At 47.2% G+C, this 21,194-nt stretch overlaps 1 protein-coding gene across 2 annotated transcripts in view; it reads right to left on the bottom strand.

The window, feature by feature from the left end:
- RXRG (retinoid X receptor gamma) overlaps window positions 1–19,671 on the bottom strand; it is a 44,067-nt gene extending 24,396 nt beyond the window's left edge. Inside the window, exons 1-3 of one of the 2 annotated variants that reach the window (XM_082672793.1) lie at window positions 19,485–19,671; window positions 14,930–14,980; window positions 3,098–3,345 (exon numbers count right to left, since the gene is read on the bottom strand). In XM_082672793.1, coding sequence (XP_082528919.1) covers window positions 3,098–3,316 — 219 coding nt within the window. In that variant the 5' untranslated portion in view covers window positions 3,317–3,345; window positions 14,930–14,980; window positions 19,485–19,671. The remainder of the gene's footprint in view (window positions 1–3,097; window positions 3,346–14,929; window positions 14,981–19,484) is intronic. The other variant, XM_082672792.1, reaches the window with a different exon arrangement.
- Between the last annotated feature and the right edge of the window lie 1,523 nt (window positions 19,672–21,194).

Raw genomic sequence — 21,194 nt, 5'->3', positions numbered from 1 at the left:
CTTGGCCTCTGCACACAGCCCAGTTGGCCAGGACCAAAGCTTTCAGCTGACCTTTCAACCCCAATCCCTCTGTACAGACATATGGTCCAGGAATAGCGGCCCTGCCACTCACATGGCTGTGAAGCTGAATTTATTGGCCAGGTTTGGCTCAATTAGACTGGAGTGTGGTGGCTAAAAGCAGGCTTGGAGGGCCGGTGCCCTGCCCCTTCCCCACCCAAAAGCCCTGACACTGGTCATTACCTCACCCTGTCTTATTTCTTCCTGATACAATGATTGCCATTTGAAACTACCTGGTGTATTCATTTCGTTTTTGTCTGTCTTGCCTGCTACAGTGTAATTGCCATGAAAGTACAGGCTTATTTAGTGCTTTGCCCCAGAACCTAGGGCGGTATCACATAGTGCCTGATACGGAGTAGATCCTGCTAAATAGTTATTTGAATGAATGTGAATGTCCTTTGCAAAATTTCACTTTTGTCCCAGAACTTCCACCTCTCTTTCTGTCTCTAACCTATTGACTTTGACCTGCCTTCCTGGCATCTGTTCACATGAATGAAAATGAATAAACCAATCTCTTCAAGTCCCACATTCTAAAGGGTATGGCATCAGCCGCTCTGCCGATGACAGTGGGTGAGGGTGGCATAGAGCCATGTCCCTCCCCACCACTGTCTGGTCCCCACTCATCCGAGTGGTTGACATCTGGAACACACAACCGGAAGTTCACAGGGCCCTTTCCTATGCTCCCTTCGGTTCTGCCCCTACACCTTCGACAGCACGTACAACGTGGCAATTTATCTGCGTGATGTGGCACATCCCCCACAAGACTCCTTGGGAGCACCGATTATTCATCTTTTAATCCTTGGCAGCCAACAGGAAGATCCTGGGGTCACTGGTTAAGTCAGAATACAAGACAGCAGTGGGCAAACGCAGCATCATAAAGATTGAGTGGGGATGTGGAGATCTGGGGTGTAACCCTGGCTCTGCTGTGACTGGTGGTGTGAGGTTGGACACATCACCTGAGCCCACTGAGCCTATGTGGGCTGAAGGACTTAGAACTAGTGGTTCTCAGCTGGGCAGGGGTGGGGCAGTTAGAATCCTCTGTGGGAGTTTTACAACCCACACAAGGGCCAAAATATGGGATAAGGGAGAAATGTGTACTCTGAAAAAGATCCTACAGGTGAGAGCCATTAGGTTACAAATTGGGGTTCAAAGGGCTGGCCAAATGGGACCCACAGAAGTACTCTGCTTGGCCCGTGGAGTACTTAAAGCCTTTGAATTTGAACGGCCTCAGGGTATGAGGGCAGCTTTGTACAGACCGCACCAGGCTCATTCACCTACCTGTGTTACCTGCCTGGCCCCTGGCTCCTGCAATCCCTACACTAGATGATCGCTAAGGTCTTCTCCAGATTCTCTAATCCATAGATGAAAAAATTACTGAAGTCCTTACCGGCTGTAAAATTCTCTGACTCCACATGGCTTTGCTTTCAGACTCTGAGCACATGAAATGTCTTGGAAGGCACTCTAGGGATAGTCTCTGAAGTTCTTTTTGTAGCAGTAAGAAATGCTAACACAGTGGGAGTCCTGCCTCTTCTTAGAACTACAAATTCAAAGGAGGCTACAGGACCTACTAATTCTGCTGCTAGATGTCTTGAGGGACCCTGGCCCAATAGTGAGATACCAGAACAGGGAGAGAGGAGAGTCTGGTAGATAAGATCATTGCTCCTAATTCTTCATATCCTTTGCATTGTGTCTTTGTAGTTCCTCCCAATGAAACAGGCACAAACTATTCCCCTGTCCCACCAATGTTGGAGTTGGTCACACAATTTTCTTAGGCCAATGGGATATTAATGGACATGATGTGAGCAGAGACTTCACTGTATTTTCCTGATTTGGTTTAGACTTTCGCATTCCTGGGAGATACCTTGAGAAAAGCATGCCCCAAGAAGCTGCCGCTTCTTTAGTCTGGGGCATGAGGAGCTGACCTGCACCCAGGCTGCAGCCTAGCCCAGCTCACCCACCATCTGAAACAGAGCCTTCCTAGCCAACACATAAACTTGTGAGTAAGAAAAAAACGTGTGTTTTTGTATACCGTGGCAATATGGGGATTGTTTGTCATGCAGCATCATTACAGCAATAACTGACCACTACAAGAAGGGAAGGTTGATAATCTCAGTGTGACATTGCTAGAAGGAAGTACACAGCATCTGGCCATCCTGTAGCTTCCTCAGAGCAACAATGTAGTATCTACCATGGATATACATCCTTGCCTCTCTTGTAGCAAAAGGCACTAGGAATTAAAGTGAGGGTTGTTTTTTTTCCCCCGAGTCTCCATAATCTTTACCTCTATCTCAGAGATAGCGTGTAGGTAACACAGTCTGCCTGTTTGCCTATTTATCCGTGTGCCACATCTGCCTATTTGCCCTCTCAACCGTAAGCTCCTGGAGAGCAAAGACCACATCCTGATCATTTTGGTATCCCCTATAGCAGGGGTCCTCATCCAGTGGGGCCCCAGACTGGTACCGGTCCACTGCCTGTTAGGAACCTGGCCGCACAGCAGGAGGTGAGCGGTGGGCGAGTGAGTAAAGCTTCATCTGCCGCTCCCCACTGCTCGCATTACCGCTGAACCATCCCCCCGTTCCCCACCCCTCCCACCCCCCGATCCGTGTAAAAATTGTCTTCCACGAAACCTGTCCCTAGTGCCAAAAAGGTTGGGGACTGCTGCCCTATAGCATGTCATAGAGCACTGGGCACTTCACTGACTCGAAAAATACCCAGTATTGAGAAGAATCAAGGGGGTCCACCCCATGGAAGACAAACAGGCCTGAGAGACACTGAAATCACAGCCAGGGCTGAACCATTGAAACCACAGGGGTGGCTCCCTTTCAGCCACAGTTTTCTGGACCATGAGGCATCATCAGTTCTCTGGGGCTGCTCTGCCTGAGGGCACACTCAATGAAGGCCCTGCAGGAGAGAAGTCTGCAGAGACAACCCAATCCCTTTGCAAGCATGCACTAAGCACCTGCCGAGTGCTGCCTCTGTGCCAGGATGAAACTATTTAGGATGTCTGGAAAGACGCTGGAGAGGACAGACAGACACCTACCTGAGAGCTGGGCGGGGCAACCAAATTGATTCCTGGAGGGGCTGCAAGAGCTCCTGAGGGTGGGCCCATGGCAGAAGTGATGACTCGATATGGAGAGCCCAGGGCATTGAGGGGGGTCCCCACTGCACTCAGAGTCCGTGGGGCACTCACTGGGGTGTCAGTGTAGCTGGGGTGGCTGTCCATGGGCTTCCCTGTGGACAAGGCTGCCGACGGGCTCATGGACGTGGAGCCAGAGTGGCCGGGGGAGCCTGTAAGGAGAAGATCAAAGGTGATGAGAGGCTATGAGAACACAGGGATGGCACACTAGGACAGAGCCCCCTCCTTTTGTTTCCTATATCCTTCCCCTCCTTCCAGCCACACCTGCACACCTGTGAACTCCCGCAGCTGGTAGAATAAAGGCAAGCAAAGAGCAGAGAGGGGAAAGGGCCTGCTGAAATACTCATTGATGTGCCAGTCCTCTGGTGCACCACATGACATTCACCTTGAATTGTGTCAGATCAACAGCCAGGGCCACAGGGGCATAGCCCACATGTCCCCGGGCCTGGGTGACTGTGACCTGAGCCAGCCAGACGGAGAAGGTGAGTCAATACCAAACCCCCAGTTGGGGGATGGAGTGAGCAGGTGTCCAGGCTGCTCCAGAATTCCCTGCCTCAAATTCCTATTGCTCTGAGAACTGGGGCAGGGCTGAACCTATAAAGTCGGGAGAAATTCATTCATTCATATGTAATGAGCATCTATTAAGGTGCAGGAACTACACCAGGTGCTAGGGATTCAGAACCGAAGGGAACACAGCTCCTGCCGTCGGGAACACATTCCGTAATGACCATGGGGAAGGCAGAGACTGTTATCATGCCCTTGACGGCCAGTAGCTTTTGCAGCTTTATGCCCATAAGGTTCCTGTCCTGCCGATCTCTTGGAAGGTTAATCAGTGCTCAGGGAAGAAGACTCAGGATGCTTGGGCATGGCTCAATGGCCACAGAGGCCCAGGAAGCGCAGCCAGGACTGCCCAGAGTGTTTCTGCCTCCGGGGATAGGGAGCTGCGGCCACAAGTGTCTATGAAATGGGCTCTGGGCAGATGGTACCTGGTACCATTTTCCCCAGATAAGTTGAGCCCAAGTTTAGCTGCAACTCAAGATGAAAGAAAAGAAGTGTGCCCCACTGTCATCTCAGGAGCTTGGCATGGAACGTTCTCTCCAGAAGAGAGGAGCTGTGAGCCTGAGCGTCTGCAACAGCAGAGGAGAGACTGGGAAAATAACAGAGAAGCCCACCCTAAATCACAGCGCCACTGCCCTGTGTGGCTGGCATTGCAAGAACAGATTCAAAGGAACCATGTGTTAGGCCCCACCACAGCACCCATGCTGTCCTCGTGGATGGGACATGAGAGGATTAAGGGGAGAGATGGTCAGTAAGCATGGTTTGCTGGAGAAACCATCCAATTCTCTCCCCTTCCTACTGGAGCCCAACACCACGCCAGGCAGATAGGATGCTGAAGGGAGTAAGTCACGTGCCTGACCTTAGGTGGTTCACTGTTGGTTCAAGGAATATCTCTTGAGTGCCTTCTACATGCAGAGAAGGCACTGCATGTCTTAAGCCTTTCGGAGACCTCAGTAGCACTGAGCATAGTATTAGGAACAGAATTTAGGGAGGGAGGTACTCTCTTCACGTTCTGGAGGGAAGCGTGGGGCATCAGAGGTATAACTGTGCAGCTATTCTTAACCATAAATGTCCCACTAGAAAAATGTCAACCTGGAGTTGCCCTTGGAGCATCTGCTAACTTAGTTAAGGTCTACTTATGGAGAGGACGGTCACTCCCATGTCTGAGGAGCCTGTGCCCTTCTAGTGATTCCACCTAAGAGTTTCAGGCTATCGGGTGTCTTGTCTCATAAACAGATGAATCCCAATCATGATCTTTTAAGTACCACAACTGAGGTGAACCAAATGCTCTGGGTCCACAGAGTAGTGGTAAAGGGGTTTAAATGAACAAGTGAGACACTTCTTATGTGTCCTGAATAGGCAATTTCCATACATTAACTCATTTTATCCTGATAATAGGCCTATGAGTATCATCTGAGCCTTTTTTTGTTTTTTTTGTGTGTGTGTGTGTTTTTTTTTTGCGGTATGCGGGCCTCTCACTGTTGTGGCCTCTCCCATTGTGGAGCACAGGCTCCGGACGCGCAGGCTCAGCGGCCATGGCTCACGGGCCCAGCCGCTCCGCGGCATGTGGGATCCTCCCAGACTGTGGCATGAACCCATGTCCCCTGCATCAGCAGGCGGACTCTCAACCACTGTGCCACCAGGGAAGCCCCTCATCTCAACCTTTTACAGATGAGACCACTTAGCCTCAGTCTCACCCCCATGCTGCTCCCAGTTCCGGGATGACTTACCCCCACTTCCTTTGTCTAGCAAGTTCTGATTCATCTTTCAAGGTCTAACTCAAGTATCACCTCCTCCAGGAAGTCTTCCCTGGTATTCCTACTCTGGTTTAATGCCCTTTTCTGTTTTGTAAGTAACAGCTTGTGTATTTCCTTGTATTTTCCACTAAATTGAGAGGGGAAAAAAGTGTCTGTTGATGTATCCTCACCACTAGCACTGTACCGGCATTAGCCGGGAAATAAGCGGCAGAGCCTGGATTCAAACTGTCAATCTGAAGCCCGTGCTCTCTCCTGTGTGCTCTGTCAAGGATAGCAGAGATGATTCAGAGAGCCATCATATCACAAAGTACAAGGTAACTCAATTCTGAAATGATCTCATGCTGAAAGTTCATCTGAAGAAGAGAGAAGGGGGCACCTTCCAAGAACTCAAGACAGAAAAAACAAAAATCTTCCCAGACGGTCACTGATTAGAAAGAACAATTTTAGACTCTTCTGAGGCACTGGAAGTCTGTGACATTTAAAGAGGCCAATGTACACCTTGAGCCTGTTACTAAGATAACATGTGACAGGTGAGTTAGGAGCCAGCCCGACTTGATGGGCAAGGAGCCGTGAACTCGGCAGGGATGACAGCTGTCCTTCCCCACAGCCAAGCCGTCTGAGGGAAACCGACTTTCCCTTCCAGCGTCGGCTTTCCAAAAATGGACCAAAGGGCCCTGCATATTCTGTTTTAATTGGATCTCAGAAACTATGCCTTTCATTTCTATATCCCCAAGGTAAAGCCCAGTACCTTACACCAGGCTCAGAGCTATGGGACAGACGGGAACAAGATTTTCCTTCACACATTCATCAACCTGAGAGTTCCCAAGGTGTGGAAACTGCAACACCAGTGGTAAGGGACATTTTAGGTCGTGTTTTAAGCGGTATGTAGGCAAACCTTTTGAAAATATTAATAGTTTTATATTCATTTTCACTGTCTCCTATTTACAGCAAGTGACTCTGCTTCCGTTTCTTATATAAAATGATGTTCCTCAAAATTGCTATTTAAGTTTTCAAAAGAAAAGTAAATTGACCTCAGAACACTTCTAAGTACAAGAACACATGTTCGATATCATGAAAATAGTATGCAAAGGTATGATGTTTAAGAAACATGAACTGTGCAAAATATAAAAATATGGACTTGGGGAAATTCACAAATTGCTTCCAGAATAAAATGGTATGTGAGAGAGATTTAAAAGTACATTGTTTTTATTATATTTAATAATAATATAAATTAAGACAATCAGAATATGGCTTGACTACTCAGTGATGACAATGGTATATTGCTGAGATAGAATTAAACACAGTTAAAGTTTGATTTACAATGGCCTTTAAAATGTGGTTTGTTTCTGTTGAGTCAAAGACCCAGAAGAGATGGGCTACTTTATAACCGTATTTTTTAAAGTAAAATTCCAAAACACAAATACATCTTACACAAATGCATTTTGGTTCTTTGCCTCTCACAATGACCCAGCGTTTCTTAGAAATAACAGCCTTGCTTTTAGAAAAGGTGGAAAACAATGCCTATAATGACAAAAGTGTTTCTCAATGGAAAATTAATCCATTCTCCCAAATAGACTCTAAAGCATACCTGTCCATGACATTTTTATCAGTCTCTTTCACTCTCACTCCTTTTTTTTTCATAGCCATGTGGGAATTACAGCTAGCACAAGTTTTCCAGAAACCTGGGTTCTAGTCCAAATCCGAAGTCAAGTTTTTCTCTAATGCTTCTCCCTGGCTCCTCTGCAGAGGCTGGGAGCCCAGTTCTCCAGCCTCTGCAGCCCATCAGCCTTGCTCGCTCCCTGACCACACACCCTCCTGATCCCTGTCAGCCTCTCACACCATGCCCACTGTCAGATGCCCAGGAAATACACAAAATCCGTACTCTGCAGAGTTCACTCTCTTAGCATAGCCATGATTTTTATAGAAATTAACTTATCTGATGGGAGAGGACTTTCTCAGGGGCTTCTCTTCTCTCCTGGTGACTGAAGAAGCGCCTTTCGTATTCCCGGGCCTTATTCTCCCCGGTAAGGAGTCAGCACACAATGGCTTCTAAGATCCCTTCCAATGCTGCTCCATGCACATTGAGGTAGGTAGCACATGGCTCACTGGCATCTAAAAGAAGTGCAGGTGGTGGTCTGCAATGGTCTGAGTCTGGACCACTTGCTAAGGGGCCCCTGTCATCATCAGCTGGACCATGTTAGCCCTTCAGGCTGTTTGGGATTCCAGACTGCACTTTGAGATGCTGCTGGTGTCACCAGGAAGCAAAGCTCTTTGGAAATCTGCAGGGTGCATACACTCTATTGATTTCCGAAGCCTGTGTGTGCATTGCATGGGCATTAGGGGTGCAGTCTATGTGGATTACAAGCCTCTGAAGCCCAAAAGTCCTAGGTTGGATTGAGGTTGTACCACTTTCCAGTCACATAAAGTTGAGCCAGGAACTGGACCTCTCTCATCCACAGTTTCCTCAGCCATAAATGGAGACATGCATACCTATCTCAGGGCTGCTAAGAGCATCTGAGACGACTGGCCCAGTGGTAGCAGCTGCAATTACTTACCATACTGTAAAAGTGGTGAGGGAGACCTGAGTCTGGCTTGAATACCATTGTAGAAGATTATGTAAGTAAAGGGTTTAACCCAAGCCATGTCAATAGTAAGTGCTGTGTTAAGGATTGTCTCTACCATACACTAGTACGTACATACCCGTTGTTTATAGTATTAGTCACTCCTCTGAGCACAGAGTGCCCCTCCATTATCCCAGCCACCCCAACCCTTCCCCTAGGACCCTCGAGATCTCCCCAGAATCCATCCCAGCACAAAGATATCCTCCATGCTAACTTCCATTCTGAGTACCTGGTGACCTACTGCCTGTCACATATTTTAAATTTCACCACGATTATCATTGTGGTATCTAGCACCGTGCCTGGAACATGCTAGATGCTCAAAAAATATTTGTTGCCTAATCAATGAATGGAATAGATTTTTTGGTTAATTAGTGTATACAACTATATATAGAGTTCATCAATAGAAATTATTTGCATAAGAAATCTATGTCCCTGATGGTTTACCACATCCAAAATCCCTGCAATCTCTAGACAACAAATTGCACGTGTGTGTTGAGGGGGTACTTATTGAGAAAGAGAAGCCCAGGTACTTAGAACTACAGAATTCTTACCAAGGCAAGGAAGTTGCTTGGCAACCTTATCCTCAGCCAATAAACGTAAAATGTTAAGCATGAGTCTTTCTAATTGGCTAGACAAGAGAACAAATGGCTTGGTGCTCCACCCCTTTCCTGCTGTACCTGGGTAGAGAATTCACTGTCCCAGCTTCAGGATGGAATGGAAACTTACGATGAATCATTGATAATGGTTAATACCCATCCACAGGGAAGGGGACAGAGGCAAAAACTTGCTATTTCTAAGAGTCAGAACTCTCCATTTGAAGTCCAGGGAACATCACAGGGCCCTACCCCACTCTACTCTCTGTCACGGTGGGCACAATCTCACACCCGATCTGCCTCCTTTTCTCCAATGGAGGAATGTAGTACATAAGCCTAAGAATCATAGAATATTCAGAAACCTGGCCTGTTCTTCCTAGTTGAAGGGAAACTTGCTCACACAGCCTTTCCCAGCTTGGCTTGTAATACACAGACAGGCTGCAAGAGAGGTAGGCCAGGGTCTGCCGTATGAAGACACTTAACTGACACTTAAATTTTATCTCCTCTACTAAGTAACAACAACAGATAATATTTATTAAGCAATTGCCATGAGCCAGACATGGTTCTAAACACTTTACAGATATTGACTCATCTCATCCCTACAAATTCCTTTGAGGTTACCAACTCTCACCCCAATTGTACAAATGCAAAAACTGGGGGACAGAGAAATTAAATAACTTGCCCAAGAGAATATGGCTAGTAAATTATACAAGTGGCATTCGATTCTAGGGGAAAAGCAGCAGACCTGGATTTTAATCCCAGCCCCACCATATACTATACTAGCTGTGCAGCTACTTATCGCAGTTACTCAGGACCACTCTTCCATCAAGCCTCCCTGGACCCAATTTCTGTCCCCAACTCTGCCCTTCCTAACCCAACTCATGGCCTCTCTCAGGACTTTGACCTGGTACTTTCTTTTTTTTTTTTTTTTTAATTTTTATTGGAGTATAGTTGACTTACAATGTTGTGTTAGTTTCAGATGTATAGCAAAGTGAATCTGTTGTACATATACATATATCCCCTCTTTTTTCGATCCTTTTCCCATACAGGTCATTACAGAGTATTGAATAGAGTTCCCTGCGCTATACAGCAGGTCCTTATTAGTGATCTATTTTATACATAGTGGTCTGTAGATGACCTGGCACTTTCTGACTAGAACACTTCCCATCTGCCTCCAGCCTCTCACATCAAACACAAGCTCTGGTTTCCTTCATCAGGGGTCCCAGCTCAGCCTAACCTTTTCCTCCCTCTTTCTTCCACAGAAGGGATACTCAGATGCCAGGGGCTGTCTAATATGCGTTTCTTATATTTAAACTGCTGTGGCATTTTCAAAACCCTTTCACACACACATCAGAGCCGCACGGCCACCCTGAGACCGGATGGGAAGGTATTTTACAGGCACTGAGCTCCACATTTTAACAGATGTGGACACCAAGATATTAGTTCTCAGGGAGTGAGAAGAAGTAGAGGCTGTATCTCTTAACAGGAAGCTTTCTCTGCTACCAATGTCCTTTCTGGCTTTCTTGATGGGGAAAATGAAGAAACGTGATGGAAGTGGCTTGCGAGCTGTGGGAGAAGAGGCACTCCTTCTGCCCCCGAGGCTCAGCCCCCTTGGCCTCTCAGCAGGAATAAGAGAACACAGCAGCTGATAGGCTGACACGGCTGTGTGCAGCCCTGGCCAACTGGCCAGCCTTTCTGGGCTCACACAGGGTAGCTCTGCCTGATTCCTGCAGTCCCCAAAGGAGAGCTGGCTGGCTGTTCAGGGTAGGGGCTGGAGGTTCCTTCTTCTAGTGCCTGGAGAAGGGGGAGGGGGAGATTGGCATCCTCCACTCCCCCCTCCATCCCTCCCTTCTCCCTCCACCCCACCCCCTCCCCTAAAACCTGTAATGATGGAGGTAGTGAAAAGCAGGCAAAGATTAATAATCAGCCTCATTATTACCAGCATTATATATAATTATAGCAAAACCTCACTCATTTGGATCAATTGAGAGGAAAATCAGTCTAAATTCATGACAAGTTGGCAGATTACTTTTAAATTACGATTTTAATACTTCTAAGTAACACACGTGAAGAGTTTGTTCTTCAAGTACCACAAGCTAATGGTTATTAAGTGGGGATTTTATAAAATCTGCTTTAAAAGACTCTTTTGTAATTAACACTCCGTTAATATGCTAATGGGGTTCCTACTATGCTTGCTTTTTAAATTGCTCGAAAAACGATGTAACGTAAAGAGGCTCAACACTTCTACAATCTTAGTTGCTTAACAAACCTTTTTTGTTATTTTTTCATGAATGAGCAAATACAAACTAGCTCCTGCCATGATCAGTTTAATCACCATTCCCAATTAATTCTGTCATAAATTAATAAGGCCATATTGTTTTGGGGTAGAAACCAGACTTTCAGGACTTGAAGAACCACCTTATTTTATAGAAGAGAACCTAATCCCAGAGAAGTTGCATGACTAGGTCGAGGCCACACAGGACAAAAACACTGGGTCTTCTGCTCCCAGGTCCAAGCTTATTCCATCCACTACATACTGCCTTACATTCATAAAACTCTTTATAATTATCTGCTGTGTATTTCCATATCAGTTATTGGTTCCGTCAGTCAAAAAATATTTGTTGAGCGCCTACTGTGTGCCAGGCTCTGTGCTAGACACTACGGATATAGCAGTCCCTTGGAGGCCACTGTCTGTTCCATTCAAGCTTCAAACTGACTCAGAAGAGTTGGAAGGGCAGAAATTATCCCCATTAGGCAGATTAGAAAACTGAGGTTCAGAATGATAAAGTGACATTTTCAAGTGCTTATTGTGAATTACTAGAGACCTAGAATCTGAGTCTAGCATTATTTCTGTCAACCTTCCTACACGTAATTAACGGCATTTGGCCTGCAAACCAGCCTTCCCACCCAGGACCAAATTTGAACTTCTCTGGTACAGATGGATATTGTGCCATCCCTAACACATTTGAGGCACCAGAGGGTACTGGAGCAGGGTCTCCACCAACCAGGACAGGCTGTCTGACCCTTTAAACAAGTTCCATGCACTGATACACCATGTACCAGCCCATCCACCAAGACAAATGCCAGGAAGTGCTCCAGGCATTTGCTGAGGGTGCCCCCCTCTCACCCCTTGTTCCGGAAGTCCTTGAACACCAGTTCTGCCCACACCCAGCTCTTGAATCCATGACCTCAATCCCTTTCTCTGTCTATATAGGCTTCTTGTACATATATGCTCTCCCTAGCCTCTCAATATGGACTGTCTTCTAAAGACAGCAGTTGTCTTAAAATACAGCAAACCATATCCCTAGTGCAATGTTACCATTGGGTAATGGACATGGTATTATTTGTTCTCAGGTTCCAGGTACCTAAATTCCTTGAATCTATTCACTTAACTTCAGCCCCAAGAAACGTTTCCAGGAATAATTCATCTCTAACTGTTCTGCAGACTTCAGAGCTTGTAACTGGTTTATATACTCCTTCAGGGCAGAGGATGGGTCTTAGTTCTCGGTGTCCCACACAATTCTTGCACAAGCCAGATGCTGAGACAAGGTGTGCTAAATGAATGATTGACAGGCATTCCCGGAGCAGTCTGGATATACTTTCCCTCCTGAAGATCTCTAACCTTTGCTCTGCTCCCCATGTCACTGGGGCTGAGAAAACATAGGTACCGTGAGCCCCAAGCCTTCCAAGGGACTGCTTCCTCATGACACTAGTGACCAGCCGAAGGAGGGACAAAAGAGATACTGAGTCACAGAAATGAAACTCAGGCAACCAGCCTAGAAGAAACAGCCCAACATATTTATTAAACACTTTCTTTGCCGCTCCTCTTTTAGTAAATGCTTTTTTAACCAAAGATCACAAGCTTTTCCATTTTTTAGGTTCAGATGCTGAATTCTGAAATCCCATCAGGAATTTGAGTTTGGTCTTCAACCTAGAATCGCTTGCTCTCTCCCTCACCCCTTTCTCAGTTACAGTATCTGATAAGGGAGCCAAGGGCCCCAGGGTATGCAAACTGAAATTGGGGAAACTCAGGGGAACATGACTCGTTAAGAACACTGGCCTGGGGCGAAGGTATCCTGAAGATTATAGGGATGGGAGGTCCCAGGTCACTGCTCTGTTTCTGCCGGATCTCATGAGTGTCTGCCCTGGAATAACTCGTTAAAATACAATTTTCTGTAACTGGCACAGAATCGATGGCTTCTTTACTTCATTTTGTCAGCCTCTCCTACTGCACAGTCTGACATTTTAAGAACAGGCATACCTCCTCTAAGAAAAACCTACATACAAAATTTTAGCTGAACTTACTACCATAGTCTCCAACTTTTCTGAAGTAGGAAAGAGAAATGAACTTTTACTGTGTGTTTACAATTATCCAGGCTTTATTTTATTGAACCCCTATACTGTGGAAAGTTAACCCTGACCCTGTGTAGTTGGTAGTACTGTTATTTTACCAAAGTGTTGGGGGAGGGCTCTCTGTGGCTTAGCTTCCCTCTACTCTTCTTTCTGCCACCCCAGCTGGCTCCCGAGGGGGCTCAGGGGAACCCAGTTTGAAGACCGTAAACAGCCACAGGTCCTGGGCAAGCCCCACCTTCTTTCCCAAGTGTCCTCATCTGTAACTGAGGGGTCAGAACGGATGAGCAGCAAGTCCTTTTTCTAGCTTTAAAGATTGACCCAGCAATCCCACTACTGGGCATATACCCTGAGAAAACCATGATTCAAAAAGAGTCATGTACCAAAATGTTCATTGCAGCTCTATTTACAATAGCCCGGAGATGGAAACAACCTAAGTGCCCATCATCGGATGAATGGATAAAGAAGATGTGGCACATATATACAATGGAATATTACTCAGCCATAAAAATAAACGAAACTGAGCTATTTGTAATGAGGTGGATAGACCTAGAGTCTGTCATACAGAGTGAAGTAAGTCAGAAAGAAAAAGACAAATACCGTATGCTAACACATATATATAGAATTTAAGGAAAAAAATGTCATGAAGAACATAGGGGTAAGACAGGAATAAAGACACAGACCTACTGGAGAATGGACTTGAGGATATGGGGAGGGGGAAGGGTGAGCTGTGACAAAGTGAGAGGGTGACATGGACATATATACACTACCAAACGTAAAATAGATAGCTAGTGGGAAGCAGCCGCATAGCACAGGGATATCAGCTCCGTGCTTTGTGACTGCCTGGAGGGGTGGGATAGGGAGGGTGGGAGGGTGGCAGATGCAAGAGGGAAGAGATATGGGAACATATGTATATGTAAAACTGATTCACTTTGTTATACAGCAGAAACTAACACACCATTGTAAAGCAATTATACCCCAATAAAGATGTTTAAAAAAAAAAGATTCAGCTCTTGCAGGGAAGGGAAGGGGTGCAGGGAAGTTATTTAGAGGTAGTGCTGTTAATCACGCTAACTGGGGGACAATCAGAAACAGTAATGAAACTTCTCTGGAATGATCCCCTAGGGGTTGGCAAACATACTCAACAGGGCACATCCCTGTGCATTAGCTTATGCGTTTGACCACAGCTGCTTCCCCATCACAACAGATCTGAGCAGTTGTGGAAGACACTATAGCCAGCCAAGACTAAAATGTTTACCATCTGGCCCTGTAGAGGAGAAGTTTGCCAACCTCCACCCTAAAATACAAAATCAAGTTCCATGTATTAAAATCAAGTGAGGTTCACCTGGAAATTGCACAGGCTCCGGACGCGCAGGCTCAGCGGCCATGGCTCACGGGCCAGCCGCTCCGTGGCATGTGGGATCTTCCCAGACCGGGGAATGAACCCGTGTCCCCTGCATCGGCAGGCAGACTCAACCACTGCGCCACCAGGGAAGCCCTGGAAATTTTTTTGACCTTTGTCTTATTAGCACCTTTGATGGCTCAGTCCCCTGCCCCCACCCCTGTCATTTTATTCATTTGCTGCAAGTATGCATATTCAAGAAAAAGCATTATGATCCCTAAATAAGTTGTGAAGAGCACAGAGTAAGAACCGAATATGTTAATTGTTGTTCTTATACATAATTCACCCATTTGGGGTGGATCTGGGACTCCACACACCCGCCCCCCTCCACCTCTTCTCCACCCTTCCCACCCCCTCTGCCTTCCCCAGCAAGCAGCCAGCGATATGCACAGTGTAGGGTTAAGCGCAACACTCCTGACATCTGCCCGGATTGGGGTCCTGGGTCCACTCCTTACCAGCTGGGTGATCTTGGGCAGGTTACCCAACTTCCTTGTGGCTCGACGTTTCTGTCAGTAAAAATGGGGACAGGGATAACAATGGTACCTTACCTCCTAGGGTCCTTGAGAATATTAAATGAGACGGGGCATGTAATGCCCTTGGAAGAGGGCTTGGCACATGGAAGGTGTCTAATAAACGTCAGCTATTATTTTCACTCTTTTGAGAAAATCACTGAACCAAGACCTGGGTCAATCTCATGAAAGCCACCCAAACCCAGGCATTCTAGAACGTTCACTTCTTAGATTCCCTGGGCCTCTGTGTTTTCTACTTTCAAATAAGAGGAGAAAATAGCAGCTTCCTCTGGGAGCCCTGGCATCCCAGCCACCCAACTCTGGTGGCTAAATTCTCTGCAGATACAGAAGCTACATAATGAAGGGAAGGAAGAGGTGGAGAAGTTTGATTACCCTTTGCATAATTTCTTCCCCCAGTTGCTATTCAGCTCTCTATCTCTTGGTAAGATTGTAAATGTTTCAGAAGATAGTTTATACTGAATATGTTCCTTCCTAAATGTCGTAAACAGTTATTCCTTCCTACATAAACCCTAACCACTTACATCCATGGTAGGTCCCTATTAGCCACCCACACATTTGTTGGAGGGGAAAAATATGTTCTGGCGCACGCACATACATACACACCCTCCTCCCACATCCTCATATTGCCCTCCACACACACACACACACACACACACACACACACACACACACGCACGCACCTCCAACTCAACCCTTCCTCTATGGTTATTCTTAGGTGAGAAGGGCAGTATTCTACACAGATGGTCAGAGTCTGTAGGGCAGGACTCTTGCAAATCAGTAGGGCCCCAGAAGAAGCCAGCAGTTAATTGTCCAGAGGCCACCATTGCTCTTGAGTGACTGCTAACCTATCCTGCGCTTTATTCCTCAAGCCCAGGCTACTGTGTCTGCAACCATTGGGCAGTACCGTGACTGGCTTAGGGCTCTTCACCCCCTCAAGGCGGGCACTGCGGCCTTAGCTTCCTGCAGCAAGTCTGTGGCCCACAGAAGCCGTGAGAGGCAACTCAGCACGTCCTGGACTCTGGAGCCAGACTCCCTGCATTCAAAGCCTTGGCTGTGCCATTTTCCAGCTATGGGACCTTAAAAGAAGTTACTGCACTTTGAAATGCCTCAGTTTCCTCGCTGATAAAAGGAATGTGATACTATTAGTAATAGTACCTACTCACTGTGTTGTCATGAGGATTAAATAAGATAATACTAGTGAAGTGTTTACAATGGTAGCTGTAAGCGCTACTGCGTGCTTGTTAAATGAAACAAGAGAAGTCCCCTCTCCCCTGATCTCCTTCTCACCCTGAGGATTACCGCACAATTGGACGGGGGGGATTACAGGCTTTGTTTTGCCATCTTCTTAGAGGCAGCAACTGTCTCATCCAGGCAAACAAATCTCTTACTGGGCAGCTGGCAAAGCCAGGACTTGGCAGAAAAGGAGAAGAAAAGGGCTCTCACCTCATCACATGGCAGGGCCCAGAGTTGGGAGAGTGGGCACGCTGGTGGGGCTGCTGCAACCCAACTAGTCCCCACTCTGTGGCCACTTTGACCAGTGTCTTGTTCACAGATGGGGGGAAGGCCTGATATCTGGTAAGCACAGCCCAGATGCAAACCTCAGGTGTTGTTTCCCAAGGGTGACATTGCTTCCCTAGAGCTCCTCACAAATCCCAGGAGCCCTCTGTGGTTCCATTTGCTAATATGTAAAAGGGCAGGGGTTATACACTAGATCACTTCATATGTGTGGCACAACTCGCTGCGTTTGGGCAAAGGTGGTGAGAGGCTGCAGGTAATTTCTGCTCTCATCCTCAGGTTTCCCCAGTGCCTATGGGTGGGTCCTCCTCCTTCCTTCCCTCCCTCCCTCACCACTGCAAGTTCTCATGAAGACCTCCATTTTCAAGGGGTCCCTGTCCTTTGCTCAGTGTTTCTGCCTCTTAGCTGGCAAAAGCAAACAAAATGGAAAACCTCAGCAGAACTATACAAAATAATTGTTCTCCTCCCTCAGGAATGGGGAGGAAAAGAAGCATCAGGGGGAGATGTTTCAACAGCCTAGATTATCCTTTCTCCTCCCACCCCTCATGTTATATCAGCCTACTTCTTCCATGGTCCAGCCAATTGTGTTTCCTTTTATCTGAAACCTAATTACACTAAATACCAGAGCTCTCACAATTATGAAAATTTAAACCAGCAACGTATGTGGGTCTTCATGGATTCAATTTTATTTCCCCAGATTCCTAATTCATTATTCTACAGTAATGTTTGATTTTTAGATTAATTTGCATTTTAGTACTTGAACAAAATGGAGGGGATGAAAATATTAACTTTTATATACAGACAACACTCTATAGCTGCTTTTTCAAGCATTTGCACGTTTAATGCTCACATCCATGATCTGAGGATGGGATGTTAAACTTCGTTTTAGAGACGAGGCTTAGAGAGGTTCAATAACTTGCCTAAGGTCACACAGCTAGTAAGTGAAAATCTAGAAACCAAACTTAGTTCTGTCTCTCTCTCTCTCTCTCTCTCTCTCTCTCTCTCTCTTTCTGTGTGTGTGTGTGAGGGGCTTTTCCGGAAGGGCTCTCCCCCTCAACTCCACATAACCTTAAACTATTCCTGCCTTTATTGAGGCCTCAGTTTACACATCTATAATATAAGAGGGCTAAGATGCTCTTTGAGGTCCCTTAGGAGGTTACCGTCCCAAGATTCCAGCCAGCAGCCCCCAGCGAATTCTGGACTAGATCTTCTTTCTCCAGACTTTCTCTCCCTACATTTGTCCACCTTCAATCCTTTTATTCACCCCAACTGTCGCAGAGGGTCTCCTTGGCAGTCATGAAGCCATAACCTCACAGACCTCAGGGGTCCCAAGAATTTCATGGATAAGCACGTTCTTCAGACAACTGAACTCAGAGGGAAAAGGAAAAAGTACTTCTCGGTTGTGAATGGGACCAAGATGGGAGCTGAAAAGGCTTTTCACACCCAGGACCCAACTGTAAACTGGAGATCAGATGTCCAGGTCACAGCCTTGGCCACCACTCTCAACGGGTCATGTCACAAGACTGGCCCCAAGAGCTTCAGCATTACCGCCTCCAGGATGTGTGTCCATGGCCCCCCACCCGCTGTGTCCAAGTGGCAACCTCCTTCTGCAACAGATAGGGCACATGCCATGCAGTATTACAATCTGTCTGGGTAATAACAAGCTTGCCCGGTCCAAATAGTAGAGACTACATCTCACGCACATCTGTATTACCAGCGCCTAACTCCATGCTTGGCCCACAAAACCACCCAATGTACCCCAAATGAATCAGCAAACCCCCTGGCTTAATGACTCCAGGACAGGGACCCCATCCACTGGCCTTGTCCCACCACACCGTATAGAGGGGACTGCCCAGAGGGGTAGGCGAGCTTTCCCCCAAGCCTTCAGATGAATGGCCTATGACCCACAGGAGGTGGGGAGAGCAGGGACTTTTCAGTTCTCAAGACCTGACAAGAGTTTCTGCTTTGTCTTGCCTGCCAGCATCCGCAGGGCCAAAGCTCTCCCCTTTGGCTCCCAAGAACCCGACCTATACACCACCAGCTGCCAAGTGAGAGGCCAGTTGGTCAGCTGTTGTTTCCACGTATCCAAAGCTGTGCGACTGTACTGCTTCTGTCACCGAATGGAAGGAGCCTTGGGACCAAAGTGCCTGGGTGTGAAGGCAGCCCCCGGGAAGTGCCGCCCAGCTGCGCTGCCTGGCTTGGCAACTTGGAGCTCCAGCTCGCCTGTTTTCTGCTATGAGGACCTGGATCACCCAGACCCTCCACCCACTCCCAGATTCCGACTGATGGCAGCGACCCTGGAAATGGAATTGGGGGCAGCGGCAGGGGAGGGGTCAAGAGGCTATTAGCAAATCAAAAGGGGAGAAAACAGAGGAAGGAGAACGGGGTGGCAAATTAAAGTGCTATGTTTTCTTTTTTTAAAAATGCAATTCTAAGGAAATCTGCTTTTAAATAAAACAATCAGTCCCTTGTTATGAAGTATCCCAGGGACCCTTAATATAGGCAAAACCTTTTTAGTCACATTTTTTTTTTCCGCATGGCAAGTTGGATAATAGGTACCTCCTAGTAATTTCCCCTACCTTTTCCACTCTTCACACCCACGCAAACACACCGGGTTATAACAATGCACTTAGTCTACCTTTGTCTCAGACATATTCCCAAGCATGTGGGTTGAGGCTCTCCTTAGAATATCCCCATATCCTCCCATCCGTTCACTCATTCTGATGTACAAACAGATCCTCACCTACGGACCATTCTCTCCCCCTCTCTCGCTCCCTCCCTCTCCCGGCCCCTGTCCCTCTCTCATGCACACACACACACTCACACACTCACACGGAAACACACTATATATGCCTATAAACATATATGCTCTCCTACTTCAACCCTAATCCAGTTATCCGGATCTCCCCATCTCCGCTCCGTCTCTCCAGACGGTCCCCACGGTGAAGCCATGTGAAATACCCACCTCCGAAGCCTGTGGGAAACTTCATGAAGTGAGAATAATTTCCGTACATGTTGACTCTTCAGTTCATAATCCTCCCGGGCGCGTCTGCTCAATCGCTCGGCCTCTCCCGGCTCCCGAGCGCAGCCGGGCTCCCTTCAACTTGGGCTAGCAAGAGTGGTCATCGCTTCCTACCAGCCCGGGCAGCTCGGGCTGGGCCAGCCCTCTGGGATTAGTCAGGAATCTGCCTCTCGATCTGAGAGTCCACATCGTGCGTTGAGCCGGCGGTGGCGGCAGCAGCTGGTGCCTGTCAGTAATCACGCATAATACCGCCGCCGCTGCCGCCACTGCCACACTGCCACCGCCGCGCTGCCGCTGGAGATCCTGTTGCTAGTTTGATTAAGTCGGGGCTGGGCTGCTGCGTGCGACTCTTCCACCTTCCGGCTGGTCCCCAGAGGTCCCCACCGGTGGTGGCACAATCTATTATCTGGGAAGCCAATCGATGTGTGACCGCCCCAGAGTAGGTCAGGACAGAGGAGGGGGAAGTGGCCGGGCGGGGGAGTGTGGGGGGGTGTGACTCTTTAGGTGCCTTTTCTTTACTTGCAGCCCCCAAAATCAATGGGGTTTTATTAAAATGCATTTTCTCACTGCGGCTTCTATCTATCCAATGCACTTGGTATTTGATCTGGGAAAGGCGGTGGGGATAGGGGCCAAGAGAGAACAGAGCCCTTTCATAAACACAAGATTGGCCAAGTGTGAGAGGCCATCCTCAGCTTTGGAAAACTAAACGAGAGTGGCCCTTAGATCTGGGGTGGGCCCCTCCTGTTCTGGTGGCCGAAAGCATTTGTCTGTGCTCTAAAGGTAGAAGCTTGACAAAGGCAGTTAGAAGCCAGAGCTCGCTGACACAGAAAATATACAGGTAGGAAAGACAAATGGGGTGGTCCTTCTCTGATATTTCACTGGACAGATGCATTTACCTTACATACCACTGTCATCAGGCCACCTGTTCAAAAAGCACCATTGAGTCCTCAGTGGCACAGAGACTCTTGGGTGCAACCAACCCACAGATGAAAAAGCCTAAGCATCCCTTTGATGTTTGGATCTACTATACAGCTTTCCTGACAAGCCACTGCTCCACCTATACTTGAATACCTCCAATAATGGGGAGCTCACTACCATTTCATTCTATTCCATTTCTGGACAGCTCTTACCATGAGAAAGTTTTTTTATTAAGCTGAAATCTGTCTCCTCCCTGCCACTTCTGCCCACAGGTTCTAGGCTACTCCTTGGAGCCACACAGAGAAACCTGTGCAGTCTTTCACAGTAGGATCTTCTGCAAAGTCAGAGATAACTCTCCCAAGCCCATAGTCTACCTTCTCCGGGCATTCTGGCCTCTTTTATTCATTCCACATATCACCAACTGTTCAAGACTATTCACAGCCTATCCTTTTTCTATGAATATACTTCAATTTACAGAGATTCCCTTATGGTAGGGAAGGGGGTAGGCCAGACTTGGATACAATACTCCAGATATGGTCCAAATCTTCTTGTGCTGTATGTACTGGCAGGGCAATGGGAGTGCTATCAGCACGCCCTCCAGGGGTCAGAGTCATGGACTAAGCTCTGAGAGGCTGAAACAAAGATGAGAGGTTTTCTCCTGATGCAGCATGGCTGATAGTCAGAGAGGCAGTCAAATCAGGTCCCCATGGGGAAAAATACCCCAAGATTCACATG

The sequence above is a fragment of the Grampus griseus genome, assembly GCF_964374135.1.
Source record: "Grampus griseus genome assembly, chromosome: 1".
NCBI lineage: Eukaryota > Metazoa > Chordata > Mammalia > Artiodactyla > Delphinidae > Grampus > Grampus griseus.
The sequence above is the reverse complement of the archived record's forward strand: the minus strand, read 5'-3'. Positions and strand labels throughout refer to the sequence as shown.